This window comes from Kryptolebias marmoratus, linkage group LG14 (assembly GCF_001649575.2).
Source record: "Kryptolebias marmoratus isolate JLee-2015 linkage group LG14, ASM164957v2, whole genome shotgun sequence".
NCBI classification, from domain to species: domain Eukaryota; kingdom Metazoa; phylum Chordata; class Actinopteri; order Cyprinodontiformes; family Rivulidae; genus Kryptolebias; species Kryptolebias marmoratus.
In genome coordinates this window covers 10,969,082-10,993,273 of record NC_051443.1, presented here as the reverse complement: position 1 = coordinate 10,993,273, position 24,192 = coordinate 10,969,082, and the positions used below count along the sequence as shown (strand labels likewise).

The 24,192-nt window shown below is 37.1% G+C and overlaps 1 protein-coding gene across 2 annotated transcripts in view; it reads left to right on the top strand.

Moving 5' to 3' along the window:
* fibcd1 (fibrinogen C domain containing 1) overlaps positions 1–24,192 on the top strand; it is a 161,601-nt gene that overhangs the window by 105,285 nt on the left and 32,124 nt on the right. For both annotated transcript variants that reach the window (XM_017407856.3, XM_017407855.3), the window contains one exon: positions 2,352–2,448. In XM_017407856.3, coding sequence (XP_017263345.1) covers positions 2,352–2,448 — 97 coding nt within the window. The remainder of the gene's footprint in view (positions 1–2,351; positions 2,449–24,192) is intronic.

Sequence of the window (24,192 nt, the reverse complement as noted above, 5' to 3'; positions counted from 1 at the left end):
GGGGGGGGGGGGGGATGCTCAAAGACATTCTGCAAACTGTTGACACATCAATAACAAAATGATGCTGGATGATTTTCATTATCGCATATCGAATCAGGATATATTTGCAGGTTTTGCCAAAAAAAAAAAAATCCTGATTAGAAAGGAAGTGCTCTAATGTCATACCGCAGGAAAATGATTTAACTGTGGGTAAAAAAGTCTTTGTGAATGGGTTTTTATTCACTTCTTTCAGAGTGAAATGTTGTTACAGTCTATTAAGTTTGGTATAAAAATATCAAAATTCCTAAGGCACCATTGTATGTCCTGAAAACATTCAGAAATTGCAGAAGAACCCCAGCAAACACTAAGTCCAATGTCCTTGAGCTGTTATCAGGACTGGAATCAGACAGGCCCCACTAATGACCAGACAGTGTGCTTTAGTGAGGCATAAGCGCTGAAAGCTGTATTTCTTTATTTTATTGCTAATATATAGATTTTCTAAGCCAAGATCCTTGTTTTTATAGGTCCATATAACCCAGTGTTATCCCAAGGCATCAACTACTGCTGGTTTAACACAACCCTGTGGCATCTTCGAGAGACACATCAAACTCTCTTATGTTATGCTTTTGTGTTTACTTTGAACAAATAAAAAAAAAAAGTCCTCCCAATATAAGCAGGACAGAAAAGTTTTTGAATTTTAACCCATCCATCTACTTTAGGTTTGGTTTTTGGAAGTTATGCATTTCACTTCTTTTTTTTCTCCCTGAAAATATTTCACTCAGGAATTTTAGGTGATCTTCTTTTTGCTAGATGCCAAAAAAAACAACCTTTTTTTTATTGTTTTTAACAGTACATATGCCAAGAACATAAAGGAAAACGTCACTCACATCCAACTCTAATGAGACAGATAAGAAAGACAAGGGATGATGACACCTATTAAGCATAAAAGCAGAAGTACTCCACAATACCCCGGCAGTACAGACGGAACATTTGTACAGCATAGCATGAGATTGTGAGACTTCACTGCAGGGTTGCTGCTACCTAACTTTCATGACGTATACTGTATGGGAGGTTTATGCGATATTTCAAAGTTGCTGCTATATCAAAAGGATTTTTTCAAGTTGATTGATAAACTTGTGGCAACGCTACATATGCTAGAGTAGCATACATATAAGGAGATGTTATCTTCTTACACCAACATACCTCAAAGTGCCATAAAAATCCAAGGCAGATATGCATTAAGCTGGATAAATACTGTAAATTTAATGTTAGCTGTATCTTTTCTTGTTTCCCTTTTGATCAAGCATAGGCCACATGCTACATATTATATCCAGTGTAGGTTGTCACTCACTGGTTTGGGATTTCAGATTTTAAAGCCTTAAGCTTTTTAAAATGCCGTTTTTTGTCTGCAATTATTAAAACCATCAACATTACTTAGCTTAGGAACTGAACCTCTTTGGTTAGGTTGTGAAAAGAAATGTAAGATTAACGCATTCTAGGGCAAAAATGACACTAACGGCTCTCCGCTGGATTCAGTTTGGACCAAAATGATTTGACAAAATGAAACCATATACGTTAGTGAGGAGGAGGAATTTTTATTTATTTATTTATTTATTTTTTGCTGTTTCTCTGCAAGATTTCTTTGTGCAGATGTGAAAAGGAAAGTGACTGGTGGTGCCATCTGGTACTTTGGGGTATGTTAGGGGATTACTCATGCTGAATGTGCACTGTCTCAGGGAATTTCTTTTGTCTTTTCGCCATTAGCAAAGCCGCCCAACAGTGAATTCTCGATGATATTCCATCTGCGAGCATTTCCTCCTAAGGAGCACATTTCTAATTTCCGTTCGTCATCAGCCTGTCATGTCAGCATTTAAAATGGGTATTTTATTAGGTGATACAATGCATGTGCACAGAGCAAAGCTAAATCAATCTGCTGTTTGCATATTTCCCTGGTTTCTCCTGCTGGAAATCTTTACTATATAAAGCCCAGCGCCTAATTTCTCCACAGAATCATAAAAAAACTGTGATACAATTAATGTTGTACAAGTGTATATGTGTGTGTTTAGGGCTTCTGTTTTATGAATATCATCCATGTTCTGGGATTTCAACTAAACATGCAGATTCTTTGGCAATTTGTTCCAAAGTCAATTCAGATTTAATGGATTCTTTTTATTAGCTTCCAACAAATTGCCTTTTTAGAAGACAGAGCATTTGCATTATTCATTTGTGAAAGCATTTATGAGTTCATTTAGTTTAATTCTACTTGAGCTTAGCGACAAAGAGTCACTCATAACAGAGGGTGTTGAAGCTCACTGTGCTGGATGAAAACCATCTGACCCCTGATCTGTTGTCTTGCTGTCCTGACTGTTTAGGTGATTCAGCGCAGGGAGGATGGCTCAGTCAACTTTTTCAGAGGCTGGGAGTCTTACCGTGAAGGATTTGGCAAAATCACCGGTGAACACTGGCTAGGTAAGTGGCTCATTTGACGTATTTGGTGACGTTCAATTACGTGTACGTGCAATGAGGCTTGCAAATTTGTATCAAGTGAAAGAATCCCAAGAGAGTACATTTTGCACATCATGCCAGTTTTGGTCGAGTGGCTTCACACTTTGTAATAACAAGAATTTGTAAAATCATAACATTAAAGCAGGGAGCCATTTTAACTAAGTCATATACAATACTTCTGCTCAAAGCAAAATGAAAACAAAAAAGAAAAAAGAAGATGAAGAAGTCACAGGCTAAGATCTAGCAGGTGATGAAGCACGAAGTGGCACCCAAAATAAAGTATTGTGTCAAAAATGTATCAACACTACTTTTTCTTTCATGAATTTATATATATATATTCAACATCGCAAGGACAGTGAAAGTCCATTTCATCAAAACAAAATAATTGCTTATGCCAAAAGACCATGAATACAATTACAATATCTTTATTTCCCATTCGTCAAAAACACAATAAAATAATGCCCCTTCGTAGCGTTAAAGCGTTTCAGTAAATGTTAATATGTGTCAGAGAAGCGCCTGTTCCATTTCTTGCTGGCAATATATTAGTTTCCAAATTTATCAGGCCAAAAAATGCCAACAGATGAATTTGTTTTGCTGGTAAATTATCAGCTCTTCTAAAGCCAGATTTATTTTCTTTATACTAGACTTCACAATAAGTGTCCTTTAGAGTCATTTCTGTGGCTCAGAGACGACAAACTCAAGATATTTTAGCTGAATTAGACGTGTGATACAGATTTACTGTAAAGGATGGGTTTGGGCATTTTGAAGTGGGTTTCAGTGTAAAAAATAGAAATGATTAATAGCTTACCCGTTGTACATTCAGTAGTTTGTTGAACAACCCCAGTTTGGAGAAACAGAGTTTAATTCTGAGGAGCTAACAGCCAGCTGAAATGCTGCTAAAATCAAAGTGGATTACTGTGGTTTCAAAACAGTTCCAGTCTTCAAAATTTCATAGATGTTCAACTCAAACACTATTTTACAAACCTTAACATTACTGTTATCTTTGTATTACAAAATTATTTATAGAGTTCCATGATTATTTAAAAGAGTAAATAGCAACAACAGCAGATAATGAGGAATTTCTTAATATTCTGTGTGACGCAAAGTGGTCAAAGGTTAAGTATTAGGTTTTGAATCGAAATGAAAAGATTAGAGTTGTTCATCTTTGTCTCAGGTTAAACTTTTTTTTTTTAAATGAGGTCATTCAAACAAATATTTTCAGCAATTAAGATAATAACTTATTGTAACTTTTACATGGAAACCTATTTCAGAATGAAGGAACTTTTCCTTTAACCTGCTTACACTCAGACTCCAACATGTCAAAAACTCTGAAAGGCTTAACAGGCTAAAAAACAAAACTGCTGTCAAACTTGCTGTTAAAGAAGACCATTTAAATGTGACTGTTACCTATTCTAGTATCTTTAGGTCTCAAAATCTGGGATGAAAATAGACAAAATAGCTAACTGTATAAGGAACAGCTTTAGCAGGGAACTCATCTGTAGCATCTTATGACTGTTTGCATCACTATGGGAAGTAGCTAAAGCTACAGAATGTCAACTGAATGTTGTTTTCTGTTTTTAATTTATGGTATAGTTCATTAAAATACATAAACAGAAAGTAAAAAAAAAAATTATCAAGAATCTCAGAGGAGGATTTTCATGGGTTTGAGAATATAATCGTATAAAAAAGTCATCTCTATCCAAGCATATCTTTTAGTGCTGATCCCAGAATCTTCTTGCTGCTCCCACTCACCACATGGCGCACATACTGTGACTGCAGTGTAATTCGTGGTTAGCTGAAACAGTGAAACTGTGACAGCGATAGCATGTTGAAGCTGGTGTGATGCCTTCCTGCTATGACTCACATGAAAGAAAGTTTCAGGGAAGCAACTCAGCTAATGACCTTTGTAAGTCCTCATTGATAAGCAGAAACGCTGCTCTGTTCACAAGAATACATACGTGTTATTAAACAGTTTTGTATTTTTTTACATCTTTATTACCAATCAGCAACCTTATCACAACTTCTGGATAAATGCCAGTCCCAAAGAAGCAGCACATCAGCAGAAATGTTTCCTGGGGAGATTTCATTTTAGCTGTATTAATGAGCTACTGTATCACCAAAGTGAATCTGGATGTATCTTTGTAGTTTGCTCAAGTTCACACTGGCAGAGTAATTAGAGCTTGAAAAGTCTATTTCTGTAAGAGCACACACTTGGTCATGGTCAAGGTCATGGACGTGCCACACCACCGCTGAGGTTCTCTTCCATTAGCTCTGCAGATTAAAACTCGCCCTCATACATACAAAACCCACTTCTGGGCTCAATACTGTGGATGTGGATCAAAAGTTGACCATGTTGCTGTGAATTGGAGCCTCCATTTATCATTTCTATGACATTACGATTTGACAGAAGACGGAAATGTCTTGTGCACTGGTGCATGTGTTTTATGTTTTGGCAATCATTTTGGCTGCACATTCCTTCTGAAAGCATGCGACTCTCTTCGCTTTTAAACTGTTGGGCCTCCCTGCATTTACAGTCACACTAAGAAAGCACCCTGCCACCTTAGATGATAACGGCAAGATAGCGGAGGCATTCGCAGAGGTGTTCAGGTTTTCCCAATTTCTTTCCTCGTCAGATGAAAAGGTCTGTAGAACAAAGAGAAATATAATGGCAAGAAATAAAAAGTACTGCTCTAATTAAATACATTAGCTGCAAGCTGATTTAGGAAAAGCAGAGGAGTACTCAGCCATTATGCTAAAGGTAGTATCTCACTGTGCTGTGACTGCGGGCATCTAGATGGACAAAAATAAATAAATCGCAAAACGCTTGTGGGGGTTCTCAGTTTTGTGGCTTAAGTCACTTGAATTTGGAACATGTGACACTTTTTACTCTTTAATAGGACAGCCCCAATTTCAATTTGGGACATTGTGTGAAATGTAAAACAACCGGGCCGATGTAATGGATGCCGTTTGCAGTTTAACACTGTCTTTCTGAAATATGCATGTTGAATTCAAGGAGATTGCATCAGGAAATTTGTATATTTTCTTGCAGTTTTTGGTGAGCCACAGTCCAGCAACTACCTTAATCAGTTAGTTACAATTGTTAGCTTAAGATTGTTATTGGCACCACTTTAACACTCTGAACAGCAGCAGTAACCCCAAGTTTAGGTGCAAGTGCACTATATTTGCTAATGTGATTAGCTGGAAAATGAGAAATAAATAAGATGCTCCAATCTTGGACATTTTAGCTGACTTTACAACACTTTAAAGCATTCAATTACATTTTCAAATACACAACACATTACCACAAACCGTTGTAGATATACTTTGTGAAAATTCTGAAATTTGCTTTTTAAATTACTACTTTTTTCAAATTCTCTAAAAAAAACTGTTTTTGAATAATAATTTAAAGAAATCTTGTAAAAAATTTTTGCATTCGTAATATTTACAAAACATTGTCAACCCACAATACATGTTCTACAGAAACTACTATTTCACATTTCATAAAGTAGACTCTAGATCCAAATTGTGATTTGAGTCTGCAAAGTTTTGGCTCCACCACCTCCACACTGTGTCCGTGGTAGATGCAGGAATGCTTGTATAGTTTATAGCATTTGCTGGGTTTATATGAATTAATGGAGATCTAGGTCTCTTTTCTGACCTGGGGCAATTACAGTATGCAACCCATAATAAAAACATGGTTTAAGTGCCAGGTAGACGTCCCTGTGGTATGCAGCATAAACACGGTGAGAATGTTGAAGGCTCGGGATTTAGCAGACTGAATTTAAATGAGCCAGCAGCATACTTTGAACCTTTCAGAGTACCCTTGCTCATTCAGGTTGGGCTGTTGTCTCGTCACCCCCATCATCGATTACCCTTTGGGCAAAAATGAGAAATGGATTCATGCCTGCCTGTAGCCTAGACAGAAACTTATTGCAGCCACCTTCCCCAGACCGTGATTGCTCCCTTTTACCACCGACTGCATCTGAGGGGCTGCACATTTCTTCGGATCATAATAGGCTGCTTACTCTGATTTCTCTTAAATCTATTACATTTCTGGAAATATACTGATAGTGATTACATTTTTCATGTGGCAAAAAAAAAAAAAGTTTGCTGAATAATCCAACAGTGAGAAAGAAAAAAATTATACCTCTCCAATCTTTCTTAAAAAGTTTGTAGTTACTGCATTAAATTAACATGATGTTTTACTGCCATAAAAAAAGAAAAAAACTTTAATTTTTGTGATGTTGCGCTGTCACATAATCGGAATGAATCCCACTTGTTTCATTACAAGTTTGTGCTAAAAAACTGTTCTTCCACTATCTGACATGATTGAAGTAGCTAATATTTCATGTGAAATGCACAGTGCAGTTTTGTTTTTAATATGAACATCAAGGCAGAGTCAAAGAAAGCAAAGAGGCAGAAGATTAAGATGTCAGTCTGTTGAATGTATTTTGCTTTTTATTAAAAGTGAGTTTTACTTAAATGATGTGATATTCCACCATTTTTAAACCATTTTATTACCTCTCAGGTGAACTATCAGTGTTCAGGAATATTATGTATTTTTGTTTTTAGTTTGTTTTTCCAAAATTGAATAAGGAAATGGTGTTTTGTAAACCTCATTAAGAATTTGGGATGTCTAAACCTGACTGAACAGTGAGTTAAACATTTGGTGAAACCTAAAATAAAGCTGTATTTTATCTGGAAAGATGCCAAAGTTGGTTGCAAATTGTTTAACCTTTTTTTTGCCACCTTTAGCCCCAAGCAGCTCTTGTGGACCTTTTCACTTGTTTGCAGCAGTTGCTGTTGGTGCCTAATAATCTTGCAACTGAGCATTTATAGATCAGCTCTAAAGAACATACGTACATATCTCAGAGTTGCCAGAAACAGCATCATTGTTTTCACACTGCAGTACTGTGGCCATTTATAGTTCTTATAACTACATTTACCGGGTCATTTTTGGCTCCTGCCTCAAAGTAGATGCTTTTATAGCCCAATATGGAGTCTAAAATGACGTAAGAGGATGTGATTTGTCCATAAATAAACATACAGTGAGTGTTGCTGAGGTAGAAGCTACTTAACACTCCCCGTTGTCTGCTATGACGCACTCTTTCTTGAACAGTACTGTTCAAAGTTGGCTGATCTGTCGTGTAAGTCTTTAAATGGTAAATGGTACACACTTACAGTGTATAGACCTTTTTAACCTCACACAGGTTCTTCCTCTAATGCAGTAGGTGTTCAGTGTCCTGCCTTAGGACACTTCAGCATGCTGCAGGGGCTGAGGATTGAACCTCCGAAACTACAACTCAAAGGTCACCCTACCACTGGGTAAAAGCACCCAAGCTCTCCTTTTTCCAAATGTCTGTATTGCTCTTTCAACCTCTGCTTTAAAATTTAAAACCAAAAACCAAGAGCACACAGCTCCAACTAAGGTGTCCTCCATTTTGGTTGTTGTTAGTGCTGGTTAATATCACATGCATAGTTGACATGGATTCACTGACCATTAGCTGAGTGTTGCACAAACACCACATCCTCTTAACAAGCATGCCAGCCCTTATAACTGCCCCATGGTGGGACTAACAGCAAGCCTCAGAGAGTCTTTAAAAAGGTCCAAAAACACCTACTATAAATGAGAATGGGTTGAATTATTGGGGTTTTGTTTGGATAATAAGTGCCTCGAGACAAATTTGTTAACTGATCAATAGGTGGCTTAAATGAAAGTAACCAGCAGGTTGTAGCAGTTTGTTTGCAGATGGTGAGTTATTTTTTTTAGTTAAACATGTTGTTAAAACTATTTGATCCTCTAATTAAAAATTTTAGCTGCTATAGGGGTTTTATTCTTTTTATTCATTTTTAACTAGTACAATACATTTGCCCTCTTTTAGGTTACTTTATGTCTCACAAATTGATTGCAAACAGAATTTAACCGCCTTCATCCTGAACAAAAATGCAATTCATGCTGTGTTTAAATGTGTAAAAATCAGCACTGAACAATTCTCCCAACAGGAAATGTATAAAAAGCATTAAACTAGGACAAGGCACTTCTATGGTTACCATGAAATCTATGAAATACCTGTTCTCTGAGGCTGATGCAGACTTTACTACATGTGATATAGGTTTGAAACAGTTTATTGTGTCCCAAAGAGAGTAACCTAGTTTTCCAGATGGTCTATTACAGTAAAAATAATGGCTCTGTAGTGTTGAGAGTTGCACAAAGATTCAGCGGAAAAAATGGGAGAATGTTTACTTGAATAGTTCATTAAGTTTCCCATAAATGAGTTTTGCTTGGATTTCAGCCGTCTGTCAATTTCAGTCAATTTCACAACCATAATGGTTTTAAATTTATACAGATTTTATATGAAAAAGGAAAAAGTATTAAGAATTGCTTTATACTTAATATTCTTGAGCCGTACTCAATTTTATAAATCAGTTGAGCATAAACAGCCGAATCAATAGCTCTAAATGTAATTATATTTTTTTCTGTTTTCTCTTTTTACACTCAATATGATTGGAATTAGTGCTATTTTGTTTCCACACAAACAGATTTTCTTTGTCATCCACCCATTCATTCAACAATCCACGTTCTATTCCTCAGAGTTGTATGTTAAAAATTGTTTCGTTTTGCTCTTCCTGCTGTTTACATCAAATTGTCTTCATCCAGTGGGTATTTAAAAATGCCCATGGGAAAACCGTATGAGATATTGCTAAGACAAATATCTGAAAGTAAAACACCAATAATGATGTTTTGAATTTTTTTTTTCTTTTCATTTTTTTGGGGGGGAAGAGATGACGACTGTGCACTGCTCTGACATTTTTTAAAGCATTTCCATATACTTTACATATCCTAGGATTCTTGTTGATTTTTCTAGTTGAGGACCACCGGACCTATGCAATCAACAAGGCCAATATGCTAATATTAGTAAAGCTCCATCAGGCCTTGAATACACCTGATTAGGCCTGACTCTATCTCAGTTTGTGGCAGTGAGGGTTCACTGCATTAGGTATGCTCTGCTTTATATTTTGAGGGGTTGTGGACCATGTATTTGTACTTGTGTATAAGTAAAATCTGAGCAGACGAAAGCCAAACGTCATTGCTGGGCGCTTTCCCTCCTCAAACACTGGCTCTGAACTTGATGTCACAAAGAAGTGATTAAAATATTCCACAGCAACATGGGTTACTCCTTTAAGAAGCTGATATACCATCAGTTATCGTCATTTCCTTTATGTAAATAGGCAAGATCGGATAGATTTTTGCAGCATACATTATGTTTCATGCTTGTTAGGAACAAACAAAACATAACATAAAACACCTGCATACATAAAATAAACAATCTTTTTCAAAAATAAATATATTCTTATTTGCCAGTTTTTTTAGGTGTGTCAAAGAAAATTTACATGGATGTCAAACAACATTGGAATACAACAAGCTATGTAAACATTACAATGGTTTAACATTTCTGATTATGTATAGAGCTCAAACTTTTTTGTTTCAAAATGTGCCCCTGAAAAATGCCAGTTTCCAAGGGTTAGAAATTATTGTCCCATTGCTTCACGTCAGCAAGAGATTGTGACACCCTTCCGTCCCGGAGTGAACGANTATATATATATATATATATATATATATATATATATATAGTAGGACTCCAAATTGAAGGGTAAATTTGGATTAAATCCGCTGTTATATCAGTAAAATTCAGCACACTGTTTTAATAATTTGACATAAACGCTTTTATTTTTAGGCTCTTTTCACTGTAGCCATTTTATCTACAACAGGAAATATTTACCTTTTACAGGTTAGAGGTTTTTAATCTGCTTCTTTTTGCTTGTGAAGTGTTATAGTGGCTGCCCAGATACATGGTAAAAAAACAAAACAACCCCGCTTAATTCTGATCATTTACTCAACCGAGTAAACCTGAGCCAGGAGCTGAACAACTCCAGACAGTGTACCAAGTATCCTAGACGACTCTATACTTTCATACTGTTCAAACATATTTACCACTTTTTCCTGCTGCGAGGAATCAGTCGTCTTTTATCAGCTTACTAAGACTCTTTTGAATTACAGCCGCGGAACAGTTTTACAGTCAAAGCGAGGCAACTTTATCAGCCAATGGGTGATGTCCACAGTTGAAACAAATAAACAGAGAGAAAAAAATTAGTCACACTGGTGGGGTGGGGGGGAAGAAAAAACTAAACATACCTATAACTGGCCCCTAAGCCTGTCTCTGCACAGCCTGCAATTTCAGCTGTTTTCCCCTGCCTCCTCACCAGGACAGCCCGAGGCCCGTGGTGACAAAGTGGCTCCTGTCTTCACACGAAGAGCTTCAACCGGGTGATATTCTCTGTGGCCTCCCATTGTCTTTGCAAACTTTGAAATGAGAAAGTGATGAAATCCAATGGAAAATCCAAAAGATACATTTTTCTGAATCTGATTTACCTTTTTAATGACTTAATAGTAGTTTTGACTTTTAAAAAAAATCCATGTTAGAAAAAAAACATGAATGCTTTGAGTCCTATTAAAACACCCACCTGTGGTTCAACTTTGCCTGTTTTACCTGAATATTTCAAAAGCAAACACCAATAAATAATCCCCTGTGCTTAAATATTACACACAGATGTCATGTCTACCTTTTATTATGAGTTTGAGCAGGATTTCTGTAACGAGTAGGCTTCCTGAGCAAGTCTTGCCTCTTTTATTATCGCCACCTGAATGTTTGAGGTGACAGTGAAACACAGAAATTATGCAATTGACAGAGTTAATTAGACTACATGCCTAACAATGTCAGGAACTAAGGGGGCGAAACAGAAAAAAAATGCAACAGTGAAAGGCAGAAGAAAAAGGTTTGGAAAACTTAATCGCATCTCAAGTGTGGAAAACTTCAAAGGCAGCTTGGAGATTTTGTAAATGAGAAATACGTGCATATGATACAGATTGTGTGCAGCGTGATAACAATAAAATGGATGTTTGCTGTTGTCAGGGAGGAGGTTTACGGACATCGGATTTACAGTCTGAAAGCAAAAAGACAAAACGCCGAGATGTGAGCTGAAGATAGCAACCTCTGCACAGCTTGGTAGTTGTGCTCATTTTGAGGGTGACAAGAAAAACGGAACATTGCACATTACTGTCTTATCACAACAGGTTGATGTGCCTGTTTAGTTTTATTTTAAAGCCAGTCAGTTGTTCCGTCCTTGCTTGTTTCTCTCGTCAGATCTGACAACTGTGCAGTCATACTGTTCTGTCCTTGCATCTAAAGAAACAAATAAACGCATCCTTTAATTTCCAAACCAAAAAATGTGTTGACCCAAATAAGGCACATTGTCTCCTTGCTTTTTGTAATTGTCTTGATAACACACCACTCGCAAGAGCCTATTCAGCTTACTCCAAAAGATAGCATGATCTGTTAGGACAGCAAGCTTTTTCTGTTGTTCATCTCGTCTCTCTAAATGGAGGTTCAAACACGTAGCAGTTACTGGAAGAGAAAATTGCAAGTCAGTTCCAAATGTTGGGATTTGTGGCGAGCAGTTATGACAGTTACTTACAATATAAAAACTGAAAACTGCAACTGTTTAGTTTAGAAAGTTGCTAAATGCTGTCCAATAGATTTGTGGAAAATTAATTCAGGTTCAAACTCAATTGAGTTTATTAGTGTATATGAATATAAAAAAAATACACATATCACTATCTTAGAATGACTACACACACTCAGCTCGCCTTCGCCATGACAAGGAAACAAGTCCTGTTTGGCACCGTCAACTGCTTTGTGCTGTACATTAGCCATCCTTGGTAATTTGCCTCAAGAGCCTTGTAACTTTTCAATTCTTCAAGTGTAGAAAATCCAGAGAATTAAGCTGAACATATCTCGACAAACCTGATGGGAAATAAGAAATGGACTCTGACGTTACGGCACATTCTATTCGGGACAGTGGCACCAGCACTGATAGCTGCCATATTGAATAATGACAGAATCCAGCAAGAATCAGTTGCAGGTACCTCAATACACGGAAGAGTTGTTGGTAGCTACATGTGCAGCTTTTTGACAGCTACGCTTCAGTGTGACATCACATGTATGGGTCTTTTAGATTTACAATCAGACCTCAAAGCCTTACATTCCACATGTTGTGTGCAATTAGTGGGTTGTCATTCATTATGATTTTATGCTTGAGAATATATCAACATGACCAACTATGTTTAGTCATGCAGCTGCACAATACACTGCGACCCTTTGCTGTCTAATGTGGAGGGATAAGCCCTCACTGCATAGGCTCTGTACTATGCAAAGATTCAGGTTCTTATCCTGGCAACCTCTGTTCAAAGCCCCCAGCCTCAGCCCTCACCTGTCATTAAAGATATAAAGCAGCATGAAAAGTTAAAGAAGCTTGCATCAAGTTCTACTTTTTGACTGCAACAAGGGGCTCACTGGTTTGAACTGAAACTTTGCTCCTAATACCACAGGCTTCATTTGTTCAGAACTGGCTACCACAAAAAAAAAAACTTTATTTTCAGACTAAACTAAAAAGGCCAAGAAGAGGATATACTATGTGAGGCACCTAAGGAAGGTCAGCTTTAATTATCATTGTAGATTTTCAGTTATCTAGGTCAAAGTAATCTTTGGTGCTTAAAGTGAACATGTGGACTTCTTTTAAATTCTTAAGACATCTCACCTTTGATCCAGGAAGGTTTCTCTGTTCAGACTGACTAATGGACCTTTCCAAGTATTTCATTAAGGCAGCCTCTTGAATAAATGGTTTTGTGTGTGTGTGTGTGTATGTGTGGGTTGTGCTGTGATTTTGTGGAAGCTTAAAGACAGAATTATGTTTTCAGACTGAGGCCTGTGTGACAAACTTTGTCACCTGTGTCTGTCCACAAAGATTCTTTATATCCCTCCATAACTGATGATGTACAGCCCAGAATTGTGTGACAGCACAATCTATGTGGGCCAACAATGCAAGGCTTCTTCTGCTGGCAAAGTACTGTGCAAAGAGATTCATCTATCCAGATTTGTACAATGTGTCACCCAGAGACTATAAAAGCACACAAATGGCAATGAATTTCTAATGAGAAAAAACTCAAACCTATTTTTTAGAATTGTCAGATAAGCTTGTCAGGATTGCATTGCCACCTGTCAAACTGGAGTATAAAACTGAAGACTAATTGCTCAAATGATGAGGTAAATGCAAGGATGCGGTTGACCCCAAAATAGCACCTGCACACCAGTAAGGTCCCAATGGCTTTGTTCAAGAAAATAAAAACCATGGAGCCTATGGTGTGTACACAAACTCAGCAATGTTGTAAATGGGGTGAGGAGTTTATAGACCTACTTAAAACAGTGACACATAGCTCAACACAGGAAATCCAGTTCCTCAGGTCAAGACTCAGACATTCTGCCTGCATCCAAAAGATAAAACACTCCCTTTTAAAACAGTAACATGGCCAACACCTTCTTGGAGGAACACATTAATCATTTGGGAAGTGGAGTTGGGGAAGCCATCTGTATTCAGCTGGTATGACTGTGTCTTTACCTATCAGCCTCAAAGAATCCTGTTCTGTTCCTGACCCGAGGCAATTTCGCCATCATGCAAGATTTGGGTCCCGAGTGATGACCCAAAAGTAGCCCAAAAAAAACTGCTGCACTGGTCAGAAGCGGAAGTGAGAAAACCTCTTGCAGATCTAAAATAAGCCATTTACCTTCAACTGTGAGGATAAAATTTTATATTACGATTATTTCCCAACAAAAAGGACAAGAATATATTGAAATGGCTGATCACTGCCATCACCCTGCCAGGACTTGTAAGGAAATATGACGTGGACCCCTGTACCCTCTTTAGCCTTAAATGATTTACCTGATTCCTTCTGGCTAGTAATTCAGGTTTAACTGTCTGAAAGGGACCATAAATACACACTTTCATTGGCCTTTTCCTGGATTTGAACCATTAATGTCCACAACCCACAGATACACCACATTTCTTCTACAGTTTCCTGTGTAGGTTCAGTCCACTTTCACACATACCAGTAAATACTGCCCACTGCTAAAGGTGAAAAGGCAGCAATTTTTCTGCTCGTATCTATATGTGTGTGCCCATATCTGTGTGTGTGCGTGTTTGTTTGTCTGTCGTGTTAGCAAAACATCTTATGAACACCTGGACTTATTTTATTGAAACTCTTAGAAAGTAGTCATTGGTTACACGGTCAGCCACTTTCAAGATGGCCACCAGGAACTACTGACATGAAGAAACACAAAAATGGTGAAAGATCACCCAATTTTACATACATTGAGCTAAAAATTGGTGTGCTAGTAGCTGAGCATCATACTAACACATAACCCAAGCCCACACCTTGTGTAGGATTTTTACTGAACATTTTGCAAACTGTTGGCATAAACTCTGTTTATTGGCCAAATATTTCATGAACTCAGAAAGTCGTCACGAGATGCTGGTTTGGTTTGTGTCTCAAGAAATGGCTCAAAGGACACATAACATATGGTGTCCAGTCCTTTGCAACTTGTTGACTGTCGGAATAGGGCCACTCTCCTAAACCTATAATCCCTAAGCTAAATTTAAAAAAAAAAAAAAAAAAAAAAACAATAATAGCGCACCCTAAAGGAAGAATACAACATGTGTTGCCATTTGCATTGTTTAGGTCTAGGACAACATTACTAATACAGTTACTCAGCTGTTTAATAAGCCAGCTGTAGACTATGTGAGCTGCAAATAAGGTTTATTTTATTTTATTTTTTTTAAGGTTCAGCCTAAGGCAGCTGCAGCTAAAAGTGGATGAATCTGTTATAGTTTCTGTCTCTGTTTCTCCGACAGTTTGTGTCATTTCCCATAACAAAGAGATGCAAATCAAACACCGAGGAGCCACTTGTCAGAGCAGAGGTGATTGTTGACTGGTATTGTTTTATGTCAGTAATTGATATTTAAACAGAATTTAAAGTAGGCATCAAACCATTTGATGACGAGTAGATGAGAAGGAGATACTCAACTTCTGCTCAAACATGTGTGATACAGTATTTTGAGGCTTTCAAATTTCCAAAGATGGATCTTTTGATGCTGCTTGAATAAAGGGATCTGCTTGGGTCTTTGTTAGAACCTTTTGACTCAGATCATTGTGAAGTGAGACAAGTAGACATTATTTAGACCCATTTTAGCAATTACGCACAATAGCATTCATAGCAGGGTCATCCATGAGGCTGTGGACATTTATTCATAAATTAATTGAAGGAATGCATATCATCTGCCACCTTTCATGTTAGAGTTTTAAAGTGAGATCATCTTATGATGAGAAATGACTTGAGTTATGAGTTATAGCTATTTTAGTTAAACCTTGGACATAACATTAGGCACAATCTTATGCAGCTGGAGTAAGTGTTGCAAATGACTCACAACTACTACCACACCACTTTTAGCTCCATATCTGTAAAATTCACTGAAGTATAGCCACTTTTTGTGTAGGTCCATTAGTTTTGACCGCCATCTTAAAGTGGGTTAACTCCAAAAGTTAATCCATTGAAGGTGTACAACCAATAATTACTTTCTGAGAGGTCCGTTGAAAGTTGTCCAGCGGTTCATGAGATACTTTGCAAACAGAGTTGTTTATAAACAAAGTGTGTGTTGGGAATTATGCTCAGCTACAACCACACCGAAATTTAGCTCAAGATCTCTAAATTTGACTCAGTGCTAGTCATTTTTTGTGTTTTCTAAGGTTAGTTAGCTGTGGCATCCATCTTGAATTAAGCTGACTCCAAAACCTAACCAGTTGCATATGTACATCCAATGATTACTTTCTAAAAGTTTTAAAAGAAAACATTCAGTGGTTCATGAGATATTTTGCTATCAAACAAACAGAGTTGGTTCCAAAAGGTAATGGCAAAGTTTTAAACATATTTAGCACTCAGAATATAAACAGTCTTAACACACCAAGTTTTAGCTTAATATCTGTCAAATTGACTGATTTGCTGTGGCAGCCATCTTACATCAGATTGAACCTAAAAGCTAATTAGTTGTAGATGTACATTCATTCATTGTTTTCTGCAAGTTTCATTACCACCATTATTCTTTTGCCTTCAGCAGCGGGCGATAATTATTTTTCTTAATACAAGTTTAGCCTCATTTAATCAGTTATATTGGCTTTATATGTGTTCCTGTTACAATATAAGTCACATGGAGGAAATGCGAGCTTTTAGCTGACATTTTTCTTCATTTGTGTAGATTTAATTAACAAACAACAGTAGGTAAATAGGCAAATCAAGCGCTGTTAGGCCTCCATTGCAACATTTTCCCAGCAAAACATAACATACAGATTACATTTTTTTTCCTCTTCCAAGAATTTAATGATTATCTTTTTTGCTAATGATACCCCAAGGATTAGAGGGATCATCATTTGTTGTTTTTTTTGTGCATGTGTGATGGTCCCCAATAGTGCAAGCGGCAAGATAGAGTAATGAGACACAAGTTTCTTTTACCACACTGCCTGGAAGTGCTTGCGTATCTGACAAGCACCTTGTTGTGATTTAACATTCCTCGACTGACTGCGTCATAAATGATGCACTTAGAAGGGCTGCATCTAAGAAAAGATGAGGAAAAACAAACCCCATTTTTTCTTTTCTTTTTTTCCCCTTTGCCTCTGAAATTGCCAAGAATTTTGATCAACATTGCAGCATTACCACTTTGCATACCGCTCACCTTTAACAAGTGGCGCACATGCGAGTGCTTTAATTGAGCTCTTAGCTCACCCGGAGCATATTAAGCTGGCATTATTATGGAAGGACGAGCCAGAAAAAAGTAAGACATCCATGTGTTTGCACTGTATGTACGAATGTGTAGGTAAGACAGACTGCAGGTGGAAACCAGGCAGATGGATGCCTATAATTTATAAACTTTGCAGTTTGCATCAGTGCCAAGCAACAGACCGCTATCTCACACGAAGAGGTCGGCCTTAAAAGGATGAAGCTGTTGTGGCAGATAAAAGCAGTCACTGAAAGACATTGGAATATGACTGAGCAAGAATAATAAAAAGTGAAAAAACAAAAACAGAAAATGAAATCTCACATATCTCACATATATCTCACATATGCACAAATATGCCAGTACACAGATACCATATAGAAGGTATACCGTATAATTACCAAGCATGTCTGTAGTCATTTTGCTTCATTCTCTTTCTATACATCACCCTAACCTCCCTGGTTCTTTTGCAGGATTTCTACCTATGTTTCTGGGAGGGAAAAAAAGTACAGTCTGTAGCAATTAGCTTTCAGCCAGAAGAACTTTTCTGAGCTTACAGAAGCACAGAACCCATACGCAGCAGGGGAGCCCATTCATCTTCAGTTTGGCAAGAACATACTGTCCACAAACAGACATACACGGAACACATATACCATGAGATAGAAGCATTACTGTAGATACAATGGTACTAGAAAACCTAAAAAAGATGGTTCAGATCTTTTGGAGCGGGGTTCTGTGGAGTGATTATGAACAATTAACGCATCACCTGTTGTAGATAGCTACTTAAACAACCTCAGTTTGGAGAAATGGAGTATAATTCTGGTCAGATTGATGAATTATCAGCTAATCTGAGTGTGTCCAAGACCAAAATAGACTGAATCCATTTTACATTTTAATCCCAAAGTTCTTAGCCGCTCATGCAGTGGCTAAATCATTTTTCCATTCCAAAGTTGTCAAGGTTTATAAACAATAGTTCACATTAAAGCTATGACATTTGCTTTAGGATGGCAATGATCCACTTTGGTCCTGGTCCCACCCAGACTAGCCCTTAGCTCATCAGTCTGAGCAAGATTAGTTATTCAAGGAGCTACCCACAACAGGTATGACAGTTGTTTATAGCCTGTTCACAGAATCCCATTTCCAAAAATGCAAACTATCATTTTAAAGGGAGTGTTCAATGCAGTTTTACCTTGCTGTTTAGCATATTTTGAAAGGCTAATAGTGATTTGCAAGTGACAAATAAACACTGTCCTTTCAATCATGAGACACCACTAAGAAGCTTAAATATAGCAACGTTTTTTTTTTTTTGTTGTTGTTTTCTTTATGTTTACACATTACCATCAGACCAGGTTATTTAAACATTTTTGTCAGCATATGGTAAAAAATAGGCAATAAAAGTAGTTGGTTATAGTTAGGAAAAACTTCAGAATCTAAACAAAATGCCCCTGTTGAATCAATGGATACGGTTTATTGTGACACTTGTTATGATGACTCCTTTGTCACTTCCTGGCCACCTAAAACAAAAATGAAACTACTTGGTTAGGGTTAGGAAAAACAAAACGATTGCAATTTTGACCAAAGTGTGTATTTTTCCACGGATGACACTTCATGTGCAGTTGCTCTGGTGACCACTAGAGGCTGCATATTCCTCAAACAAAACAAGTTGTTTTGCCTGCATGAACAAATATCCCAAGGGGTTGTTTTGGGGAGGAGGACAGTCTTTTAGAAATATGTAACAATGCAACATAAAGTACAATCCAGTCCACATCTTATGCATTATTCCGCCTTATTTCTTTTTCTCTTCCTTCACACACACACCCATGCATAAAGACATCTTTGCACACATTTATCCCCCACAGCCTGCCTCCATCACGAAGCAGCATCCTGAAGCTTGTATTTATATTCTTGTCACCCAGCAGAAGCTCTAAAGAGGGCCGTGTCTACAAAGAGAGCACAAATCAAAGAACCTCCCAATTCCTGTGAGGATGATGGCTCATTTTGCTTTTCTTTGTGTGTGTTTTCCATTATGTTGTCTGTGGGCATTTAGTTGTGTGCAACTGGAAAAGGCCAAGAAAAGCTGCCGCAGTGAGGAAATGAGGGGTCGGTGGTTTGAATAAACATTTCATCAGAAATATTGGAACTATTCACAAAGCTCACCTCTTTCTTGAATGTTACTTAACATAAAGATGAGGATAAAGGGGAGTGAAATATCACACTGGACAATTTACACAAGAGATGTTATAAAAAGCAGAATATGAGTTATAATAATAATAATAAAACACACATTGAATACATACAGAGTAGTTTTGACATAAGCCTAACAAAATCTGCCAACATCTCCTATCTCCTATTGGCAGCAGTAATTCTGATTGTAGCAAGGTCAAAGGTCAGTATCTCTTCCCACTTACAGGTCAGTGGACAAAGGAGGATGGATTACCGATCAATATCACCCCAGGTGATTTATCATTCCACACGCAAACAGATAGGTGATGCCTCTGCCTCATTTAAAGGCAAAGCTTTCAGCTGATGAGCTTGTCAATGTCCATACTCGCACAATTTGTGAAAACGTATAATAGACTGAAACATTAAGAGGGTCGGACAGCGAGAATGAGGTTTTAAAAAGGAGCTCTAATAAGTACCGAAAAATTGATGAGGTAGTCGGTAAAGAAAACGTTTGAGGGACATTAGCAAGGATTTTGCTAGCGCTGCAGCCAATGCACACTGGAGAGAGAGAGAGAGAAAAAAAAGAGCGAATGTGCTGTCAAGATAAAAGAGATACATTAATAGAAGCTTGTAATCAAAGTTTAGGAAAATAAACTAAAAGCCATCTTAAGGTAAAGATGTTGTGCTCAAAGTATGTGTTGAGGACAATGTTTAGCTACTACCTCACCTAATTTTAGCTCAATGTATTTAAAGTAAAGAGTTATAGCTATTTTTTAAATATTTTTTAAGATCAATATCTATGGTAGCCATCTTGAAATGAAGTTAATAAATTGTAAAAATCAATCTAATGATTATTTTCTGAACAGTTTCTGCTACTACTGCTTCAAATTTTAGTTCAGTATATATAAAACTGAGCAAGTTTTAGTTAATTGTGTGTATGCTAAGACTTCTTCAGTGGTGACCATCTTGAATCAGGTGGACTCCAAATGTTTTTCCAAATGACTACTTTCTACAAATTTGATTAAAATACAGACAAATGAATGCATGCATACACACAAACAGACACGGGCAAAACTATTACTGTTCCTCTTTTAGTGGCGGGCGATAATGATTTGTTTTCGTCCGTAACGTAGTCATAAACTAAATCCAAGGAAATTTCTCATAGCATGAATGTATATTCTTGCCATGGTGCGTTGAGATTCATGTGCACAAACATAAACAAATGCAGAGAATTTACATTCTTACTGTCTCATTGTCAGCAGTCTCAAGCAGAGTTATTACCTGCATACGAATCTGATCAGAAGTGATGTGTAGTTAGTAAAGGTTGCCACCTTGCAGGACAGAGAATCTCAGCAGAAGGCTCTGCACAGTCTGCAACTGAACTCTCTGTGTTCCTGTTAGAGGGAATAAATGGCCTCATTATTCCGCCAGGCTCACACCATCCATCTGCATGTGTCGCCTCCATTGTTTCCTTAAAAGCAAAAACGAAAAAAGAAAGCTCATCATGTTGCTGTTAAAACACTTCATTCTCACTGTTTTACAGTAGCCATATTGTGAAAATTATTGGGCATTTATATTTTTTTCTCAAAGTACTTTGTCATTTGTCTATATTGTGAAGTAGACCTAGTGACTCGATGATTTGTTCTTTCCGGTGAAGCAAATATTACATCGAAAAGCATGTGTGTTTCTCACACCAGGTGACATTTAATCCTCCAGCTACCTGTAAGAGACAAAATGTCAGTTTGCATATCACAGATTATATCAGCACAACGTGATCTGTTAGCACAACTATTAGGTATTTATCTCATAACCTTTTTTGCAAATCGTTGCAAATCATTTGCATCTTTATGTCATGAATTTTTTTTTTTTGCGAAGCACTGAGAAAATTACTTTTATTTACATAAAGTAGTATTTTAAACAAGAGAAGAGTTATATCAGTTTGGGTGTACTGTATGGATTCTGTGTAGCAACACATTTTTTATACAAACCTGAGGCTAGAAAATGCAGCAATGTTTTTTCTATTTTCTATCATCTGAATTTTTCATTTCAAATTTGTTATTCTGCGAACTCCAGCCATGCACTACTTCAAGGAATGCATATCCCCTGCTGCCCTGCATGCCAAAGTTCCAAACAAAGATCTCACATGATCTGTTAGCATCCAAAGTGTGTGTTGCACATGACTCTCAGCTACTATCACATCAAATTTTAGCTCTTTTTTTATTAGTAGGAAGTTGCATCTATTTCTGCAGTTGCCAAGCTTGACCAGACAATTTGAAGTGGGGTTCTGGGGTTCTCTATTCTCCAAAATTTTACTGTGGTTCATGAAAATTTTAATTTTATAAACATTACGGGGTTTATTTAGGACTAAGTAACATGAAAATATTGTGGCTTGCGCCAAAACTAAGTAACCCTAACCCATAGAATAAAATACTAAACACAGGCTTATTCTCCTTAGACTCTGTGCTGTCATATGAAGACACTGGTTTCCCCGCCTTTTTTTTTTCAACACAGACCTCTTCTTACTCAGGGGAACTTAAGTTTTGATTTAGTTTCTTTTTTAAATTTATTAATTAATTTATGTATTTACTAATTGTTCAAAATTAGTGTTTTATGTCTATGAGGTCCTAGTTAGGGAATAAAAAATACCCGAACTGTTAAGACAGTTTTAGGATTAGGGTTGTTTTAAAAAGGCAGCAATAACTTCTCTGCAGAACAATCAAGTTCACATGGCAGATTGTTACTTTTTTGATTACCGGTATTTCAAAATAAGAGGAAAAGTTCTCAGTTTTTAAATCATGATGCAAATATGTGAAAGTTTTTTACAGGATGCTAGCTGAAAAAGAAAAACTGTTCACCTACAGGCGGCCCTGATATCCAGAACATTTTTTTTTTAGCCCCTTGTGCATTTCCCTGCAGGTCACTTCTTTTTACGAGGTCCACATATGTGTTGACTTTATAACCTGCAAATTTGCACAAAGCCATACCTGCCAATTATTGCAATTCAAAAAAAACTTTTTCTCACGGAGCAACACAGCGCAAGCAATTCGCAAACCCTGTATTTAATTTCTTGCTGTGACACAGCGTACAATTTTAAGAGCCTTTAGCCACAGCGTTTCGTACAATTGCTACTATAATAACAGACTCCAGATTAGAGAGGTTTTACTAAGCTTGTATAACACCGGTCTCTGAGCGTTCACTTAATATTTGGAGAAAAGTAAAATGATTGGAAAGGTATAATGCTATAGATTTCAAATGTTCCTGCTGCATTAGATAAATTATGTGTATCTGAGGTCACCGACTAATGGGGCTGTGTGGGTGCAACAGATTGTCCCCTCTGTTGCTTTCCGGTTTATCACTGAATGGACTCTCATGAATATCTTTCAAACTGAATGTTTCTTTTAAAAAATACATGTATTTTCTCTCTGAGGACATTTGTTCTTTACATCTTATATACATATAACCCAACTGCTATTCTACATGTTTTATAAAGGTAATTCTCATTTAATCTGAACACACATATTGTATATGGGTGCTTTCCAATTGCAGGGGTCTATTAGAGGTAGTTTGAGGTTTTGTTGTTTGTTTTTTCACTGCTGGTGTTTGTGGTTGTGTGCAACCCTTATAATTGTGTTTATTAGAGCTTTTTTCTAGCTCCTGTTTCAAATTAGGTGCTTTCAAATAAGGCATTCGAATAATTTAAGGAGATGTAATTGGTTTATACATAGATTAAATGTACAGTACTTGGCTAAGCAAGCAGGACGGTAGTTAACTGTTGCCATTGTTTGCTATGATGTGCTCTTCTTTGAACATTTGTAGTACAAAGTAGAATGATCTGTCATATAAGTTTTGATTTCTAGCCTTTCTTCTTTTGAATGTTGGTAGCACTTTCTTTCAAACTCTCCTTCAAAAACAAAACAAAACAAACAAAAAAACCCTCTCACAGCTCTATGAACAGTGTCTGCCATTTTTGTTGACGTTGACGCTGAATGTCCAATGCATATCTGACATGTTCATGTTGCAGAACATTCCTCTGGTGATGTGAAAGCAAACAAACCACTCCATAGTGAGATTAACAGTTTTTATGTCCCACAGATGTATCCCGGGCTCATTTATCCTGATGGAACCAGGCTATCTTTGGAGGTAGTCTGGACCTGTTTGATACAGTCGCTTGATCGTCTGAACATAATCCATTCTGAGCCAAGCTGTAGGGCCTTCTATTGAACTGACATGACCCCACACAGACAACAGAGACATTACCTGGACATCTCAGGGTTTAAAAAAAAAGGAAATTTTTGTAGTGAAGTGAAGTGAAGTGAGATTTATTTATATAGCACTTTTCAGCAACAAGGCGATCCAAAGTGCTTTCCAACATTATTTTGTAGTAGAAATATCAGCTTATTGAAAATTGTGTGGTAAGTTTCTGTTTCTGTTTTTCTGATTGTTTTTGAACTGGTTGTGCCCACTGTGGTCACTGTGAGCTAAGATTTGCTGTGTCAATTGCAGAAGAACTGTCTGCGCAGTTTTGTGTTGAATTATATTCACCTAATAAGTAAAACACTGATGTCATGTTCACAATGAAGCCGTGTAAGACATCTTTACAGTTTAAAATTTTCCGTTTTTGTTCCGATATTGAGCTCTGTAAAGCCACTTATCATTATATTATATTTCTTTTATCTTGTTTTTCTTAGGTAATTAAGCTCATCAAGAGATAAAAAAATCAAATCAAATCAAATTTTATTTGTATAGCACATTTCAGCAGCAAGGCATTTCAAGGTGCTTTACATAATTAAAAAACAAAATAAAAACAGCATGTGACAATGAATAAAT